The sequence below is a fragment of the Grus americana genome, chromosome 12 (genome assembly GCF_028858705.1).
Source record: "Grus americana isolate bGruAme1 chromosome 12, bGruAme1.mat, whole genome shotgun sequence".
In the NCBI taxonomy this organism is placed as follows: domain Eukaryota; kingdom Metazoa; phylum Chordata; class Aves; order Gruiformes; family Gruidae; genus Grus; species Grus americana.
In genome coordinates, this window is record NC_072863.1 from 15,535,730 (window position 1) to 15,542,780 (window position 7,051).

Here is a 7,051-nt window from a genome sequence, read left to right on the forward strand (position 1 = left end):
GCAAACAGTGCCGTCGAAACTGGAATCGGGCCCTTAGGGCTCTGGGGCAGAAATTAGCAATAAAGGGCCACTGTAGGTCGGGGGTTCCCTCCCTCTCCCCCGGGATGCTGCCGTAGCTGTCCCGCTTCCCGCGGTTCCGCGTCCCCCTGCTCTCGCAGCGGATCTCCTCTTCAACGGGGCACCGAGGCGGGCGGCGTGTGGAGCCGCCCGTTGCTGCCGGACCCCGCGCTGCCCATCACCGCGGCTCTCCGCCGGGCAGCGCCGACCGCCGCACGCCGCGCAACGACTCCGCGCACGGCCCCGATCCGTTCAGCGGTGAACGGGGCAACCGGCTGCCCCGCGCAGCCGCCCCCACATGGCGAGTTCCGCCGGGGCGGGGGCTCCGCGGGGCGCGCAGCGGCGCGCGACCCCCTACGCACCAACTTTTTTTTTTTTTATTATTATTTTTTTCCCGCTCCCCCCCCCGCCTTTCCCTGCCGCGCGCCGCCGAGCTCCCCTTTTCCCGGCGGGCGCTCGTTTTGAATGAATGACCTCACCCGCGCCGACCAACCGCCGCGCGGTCGTGCTTAATATTCATGAGGCGCCGCGCCAATAAGCGGGCGAGGAGGTTGTTTTAAACGGCAGAGCCCCGCAGCCAATCAGGCCGCTCTCGTAGGCAGCCAACGCGAGGCTGAGCCGCGCCGAGCCCCGCGTCGTGCCCTGCGCTCCAGCTCCTGTCCACACTACCGCGAACAATACAGGTACGTGCAGCCCCGCCGCAACTTTTCGGGGGGCGGCTGCCCCCTGCCCGCCCCGCCGCCGCCCCGCCCTGCCCCCGCGCCTTCGTCTTTCTGCTCTGCCTGCCCCGGGCTTTTTTTTTTTATTATTATTATTTTTTTTTTGTTTTCCGTTCCTTCCTTCCTCCGAGTTTTTTTTTTTTAATTTAAAAAAAAAATCGGAAAAATCACCCAAAACTTTCTTCGCTCCTCACAAGGGGATCGGTGGTGCCGGGGCAGATGCTGCGCGCAGCTGGCGGGGCGGCGGGCAGCGGGCGAGGCGCAGTGTTTGCCCCCTGTCCTCCTCCCCTGCCCCGCCGGGAGCTCCCCCCGGGGCGGAGGGGCTACCTGTCCCCGGTGCTGCCCGGTTTCTCCGCGCCGGGCTCCCGTACCGCCGAGAGTAATATGGCTGGTGCAGCAACTACACCGGGACTAACTCCTCTTCTCCCCCGCATGGGCAGGGATTTTTCTCTGCCGCCTCCTAATGTCGCACGGCAAAACGCGCGGCGCCCGCGGCTTTTATTTGCCCCCTTCCCCCGGGTGGGCTCGGTGGGGCTGGCGGCGGTGGGAAAGTTGTTGGCCGTGCGCAATGCCGTGCCCGCTGTTTATTCTGCATTAATATGGCTGTCGCTTTAGCATCTGACAGGGATAAACCCTGCGCGCTGCGCCCGTCTGTCCCGGCGAAGCAGTTTTTTTCTCGCCGCCGCCGCCTCCAAACTCCCCCGATCCCTTCGCCTCTGCCTCCGCCGCTCTTCCCCTGCCCGGGAAGGTGTCTCCGGCGGGGCTGCGCCCGCGGCGGGGCCCCGCATCGCCTCTTCCCCGCGCCGCGCCGCCCGTGCTGTGGGCATTAATATGGCTGGCGCTGGAGAGCCCCGGCGAAGGGAAGAAAGACGTGTAAGCGGCATAGGGATGGGGAGGGGGGTCGCGGCGGGGGAAATCTCCTTCCCGGCGCCCCGCAGGGGGCTCAAACCTTTCGCTTTCGCCCCGGCTCCTCTCTCCCCACCGCCCCGCGCCCTCGGCCGGGCGCCGGGGGGCCGCCCCGGGGCTTTCCGCACTCTTTTTCTGGCGGCGCGGAGGAGCGTAGCGGCGGCGATAATGGCTGCACGGGAGCCTTTGTTAGAGAGCGCTGCGCTAGGCAGGGGCCGGAGGGGGGGGGGCGCCTCCCGCCCGCGCCCCGGCCCCGCCGCCCCCGCCGCCCGGCGGGGGGCCGAGCGGGGACCCCTTCTCGGCGGGGGCGGCGTTTTGGCGGGGCCGGCGGCCGGGGGCGGCGGGCGCGGGGGGCCGAGCGCGGCGGAGGGGGAGCGCGGCTTTGTTCGGCGGCGCGGCGGCGGCGCTGGGAGAAGCCATCTTAGCGAGCGGGGCCGGCCCTGGGCGCGGAGCGCGGCGGCCGCCGCCGCCGCTCCCGCTGCCGTTCGCACCGGCCGCCCGGGGCCGGGCCGGCGCCCCCGGCCGCCGCCCGGCCCCCCGGCGCCCACCGCCCGCCGCCCCGCCGCATTTCAGGGGCACTTTCTTTCATCAGGAGGCATTTCACAAAATGGAAGATGAATTATTGGCGTCTGGCGGAGCCGCCGCTGCCCCCTCCGCCCGCCGGCCCTGGCCCCGCCGCAGGTGCCCGCGCCCCGCGCCGCGGAGCCCGGCCGCCGCGGTGACCTTGGGGGGGGAGAAGATGGCGGGAGGGGAGCGGAGCGGAGGCCAGGCCGGCCGCGGCGGGCCGCTCGCCCCCAACTTCGGGAGCAGGCGGCGGCCCCGGCCCCGCTCCGCGCCCCGGCCTGGCCGCTTTATCCCCGATTTACGCGGGTTTTCCTCGCCCTGCGGAGCACTCTCGGGGCGGCAGCGGGAATCCCGCCGAGCTCCGGGAGCGGCCGGGGCGGGAGAGGGCAGCTTAAAGCCACTTTTGCTGCACGCGGGGCGGGGGGGGGGGTGTTAATGGGCGCAATTAAATATTAATGTCGTGCCAATAAAAATTAAATTTTCAAACGCTTGAGAAGCTGTAAATAGGAAATACTGCTGCGGGATTTTTTTTTTTTGAGGCCAAAAAAAAAAATATACGGAAGAGGGGTAAAGAAATACAGCCCAAAAGTTAGCATCGTCCTCTTGGTGACTTGCTAATCACATCTTTGCACTGACCACTACGCCTCTGAACATGTCACTTGGTGGAGCAAGAGCAAGCGCTGCTCACCTCACAGAGCTCCGTGCATCCTATTGTGTTTAAAACTAGCCTTTATCTGCACCCCTTCTTCTATGTAAAAGGTTATTGCACTTCTACGGGGGGGGGAGCGGATAATCTGTCCTGCCTTCCTACCTGGACAGCAGCTGCTAAAGGGCTAAGTCATAGCCTGGCACTGTGCGTGCCGCTCAAGCCCCAGTGTGGTAGCCAACTAAAACAAAATATTTTATATTAGTTCATATATAACTCTTAATAGGCAGGAGTATGTGTATTTAATAGCCTGTCTCTACGCTTTGGACATGATGTAAATATATATCAATGTGAAACTTAAATCCAGTGACCAGTTTCACTTGGCTCAAGTCTGCAACCCAAGTGTCAAGGAAGAATAATTTAAGTCTCTGTTGGGGATGGTAAGAGGTGTTGGGGGAAAGAAAGGAATGTGTTACTGATGGGACATCACTTCAGGGTATGGGGGTGTGTGTATAAACATATGCACACCTTATATGTATACAAACATACGTATGCACATTCACCCATATATGTATTCACGTGTTATTTCTTTTCCCTTTTTCCCTCTTCCCTACAGAGTCAAGATGGCTAAAGGTGATCCGAAGAAGCCCAAGGGCAAGATGTCTGCCTATGCCTTCTTTGTGCAGACGTGCCGTGAGGAACATAAGAAAAAGAACCCAGAGGTTCCAGTCAACTTTGCAGAGTTTTCCAAGAAGTGCTCAGAGAGGTGGAAGGTACCTTAATTTGTGACTTCCTGAAGGGATAACTTCTTGTGGTACCTGCTAGGATGATGTGCATGTGTCTGAACGTGAAGGGAGCTGGTGCTGTTTTGGTCTGCGTGCTGTTCTTGGCAAGGTGTCCCGGTCACTGATAGGGTGCTGCTGACTCCTGTGATGATCGTGAAGGCTTCAGCCTGGTGTATCTGCCTGTGTAGGTGCTTCCACTATAGCCTGGCCTTTTTTCCCTGTTCCCAAGCAGCGCCCTTCAGCAGCCACTTCCCTCCAGGCCTGTGTCCTCGAGGAGGACTTGCTGTGCTTGTCCTGTTCCTGGTGCTTCCCTCTTGCTGACTATGCCAGCTGTGACTGCGGTCCCCGGTACAGGACCTTCGTCCCCACGGTGGTCCTGTTAGAAAACAAACAAATTCTGAAACTCCTCTATCGAGTCAGTATTTGTTGGCTTGTTTACTTAAGTTTGCCAGCTATTGAACAGTTGGGTAATCACCGGTTCGGTGTCTTGTTTTCTGGTTTTTTAGACCATGTCAAGCAAGGAGAAGGCTAAGTTTGATGAAATGGCAAAGGCTGACAAGGTACGATATGATAGAGAAATGAAGGACTATGGACCAGCTAAGGGTGGCAAGAAGAAGAAGGACCCCAATGCCCCAAAACGACCACCGTAAGTAACTTTGAGGCATTAAATGCACAAGTATTTTGGTTTGATTTTTGTGCTCTGTAACACAGCTGATAAGTTTCCGTGAAGGAGGTAGATGGGGCATACTGTTGGCGTGGCAGTGTTGGTAGTATTCATGGTTTACTGATACTGTCTTGGAAACCTTATAGGCAGGTTGTAAGCTTGAGCACTAACAGGAATTGTCAGTACTTGGTACCCTTAAACTTATGGTGGTGGAAGATGTGGAAATGACTGGATCACAGTGAGACGTGCATCTGAGATGAAATTGGGTGGTGGAGGGAGACAACATTTGATTAAGAACAGCATTGGGTGAAGGCTGCAGGTCTGTGCCTCAGTAAAATCAAGACATGTTTGGGTTTGTGTTTTGTTGTTTATTTTTTTTAAGTAAAAAAAAGTGTTCCTATTCAGCATGTGAGTGTGTGTGGATGTTGTGGGTGAGGAATGGGGTGTTCCCCAGACGTGCTGCTGCGGTGCTGACTGTCCTCTGGTGCTTCTCCCCAAGGTCTGGCTTCTTCCTCTTCTGTTCAGAGTTCCGCCCCAAGATCAAATCCACAAACCCTGGCATATCCATTGGGGATGTAGCAAAGAAACTGGGTGAAATGTGGAACAACCTCAGTGATGGTGAAAAGCAGCCTTATAATAATAAGGCAGCTAAACTGAAGGAGAAGTACGAGAAGGTAAGGCTAGTTTTCACTTGTGCCTCTTCCGTACCGGCTCTTGCGTTGATGTGTTTCTGTAACGTAGACCCAGCTAATGTGGCCCTAGAGCAGTGAGCATCTCCACCTTACAGACCTGGTCTCTTTGCACTGTGTGCTACGTAGCTGAACTTTGCGTATGTTGGGACAGAGTAGGTTAAAGAGCGGCAGGTGGATTCCAGCGAGGAGGGAGAGCTTTCCCCCAGCGATGCGCAGCAGCGGCTGCTTGTGTTGCTCCAGCAAAGGGTTTGCTGTGCTGTTCAAGGAGCTTTGTCCCGTTACCAGGAAGCTTTTAAGAGAGGCTGGGTTTTCTTCTCCTCCTCAAGGAAATAACCATGAGTGCAGTGTTCAAGACCTCCGTTGTCCGGAGGCAGTTGAGGATGCGTAGGTGTCTGCATACCTGTGTGCTATAAAGCTGGCTGTCTCCCCTTTTGGGGGTGCAGCTGTGGAAGGCCAGTCCCTTTACGTTAACGCCCGCTGCTGTACAAATGCTGTATGTGTTTGCTGCTTAGAGCAAATTAAGACATCCCCTTGACTTTGCAGGATGTTGCAGACTACAAGTCTAAAGGAAAGTTTGATGGCGCAAAGGGAGCAGCAACCAAAGCTGCTCGGAAAAAGGTAGAGGAAGAAGACGAAGAGGAGGAGGAGGATGAAGAAGAGGAGGATGAAGATGATGATGATGAATAAAACTGTACAATACTTGTCTCCATGTGAATACCATAGAGTAGGGGAAACACCATAAATGAAGCACCTCTTATTTGAGATGGTGTCTCTTGCCCTTATTAGGCTTAATTAAAAAAAAAAAAAATTGGATTCCGATCGCGTTGTAGTTTCTAAAAGTGCTCTAGAAATTGTAACTGGTTTACATGAAGTGGCCATGGGTGTAGTGAGCACCCTGAAACTGTATCAAAGTTGTACATATTTCCAAACATTTTTAAAATGAAAAGGCGCTCTAGTGTTCTCCTAACTCTGTGCACTTTGCTGTTGGTGTAACAAAGCATTTAAAAATGTTTCAAGCATTTTTTTAATTTGTAAGGTGGTGTTACTATATGGTTATTGGCTAGAAAATCCTGGGTTATAAACTGTACATATCTATAGTTTGTAAAAACTAGACAGATTCTTGTGGTACATGCTTAGAGTTATGATGCCTTAGAGGAGCAGTGATTACTTGGAAAGGCTGTACGTTCCCCGGGGTGCCATGGCCCAAAGCATGCACTGTGAGGGTAGATCTATTTACACTACAGTGGGCGTCCATTTAGCTTAAAGTTGTCTTTCTGTATATAGTGAAATAGCATTCTGCTGCCATTCTTAGTTGTGGAAGGGGGTTCAGCTGGCATGAGAAGTGTATGGATTTTTTTAGTTAAGTGCGGTAGTTTTTAAACTGAAACTGTAGACATCTCTTCATCGTCAACTAAGTGAAGAGCCAGTGCAGCAACTGAAGTTCAAAAACACTCTGTACTTAAACGAATTTGCAACGTTCTGTTTTTTTTGTATGTTTAGAATGCTGAAATGTTTTTGAAGCAAAATAAACAGTATTACATTTTTAAAACTGTTCTTGACAACACTCTAAATTTCTGGTTTAAAAGGATCTTAACAACAGCAAGAGGTTCATTTTGAAGTCTGTGGCATCCCTCAGGGCTGGTGACTTAAGAAACATTCTGACTCAAGGATTAAAAATAAAAAAATAAAAAAATAAATGGTGGCCAGCCAAAACTGGCTGAATTGAAAGAGATGGCTGCTTCAGCTAATATGCAATCGTAACTGTTTATGGCTGAGTGGCATAAGATGCTATGCAAGTTTGAACTTTATTACTTGAACTTGGGAGCCTAAATGAACATTCATGACGTAATTGTTTGTTTGTGTGTGTATATAGCAGCATTCAGAGATGCAGAGAAAGGTAGGTGGCTAGGAATGAGGCTGACACCATGGAATAAGTATAAAAGCATAGTTTGGATTTTTTTTCAGTTGTGTTGGGTAAATTTATAGCCCAAATGCATTGCTGTACATATTAAAATGTG

The 7,051-nt window shown here is 53.9% G+C and overlaps 1 protein-coding gene across 1 annotated transcript; it reads left to right on the top strand.

Annotated features, from left to right (window-relative positions):
* The first annotated feature begins 632 nt into the window (after positions 1–632).
* Positions 633–6,604, top strand: HMGB3 (high mobility group box 3). The gene is made up of 5 exons (XM_054839776.1): positions 633–740; positions 3,509–3,665; positions 4,184–4,323; positions 4,841–5,015; positions 5,577–6,604. The coding sequence occupies exons 2-5, from the start codon at positions 3,516–3,518 to the stop codon at positions 5,718–5,720; spliced, it is 609 nt and encodes a 202-aa protein (XP_054695751.1). The 5' UTR covers positions 633–740; positions 3,509–3,515; the 3' UTR covers positions 5,721–6,604.
* Positions 6,605–7,051: the final 447 nt, after the last annotated feature.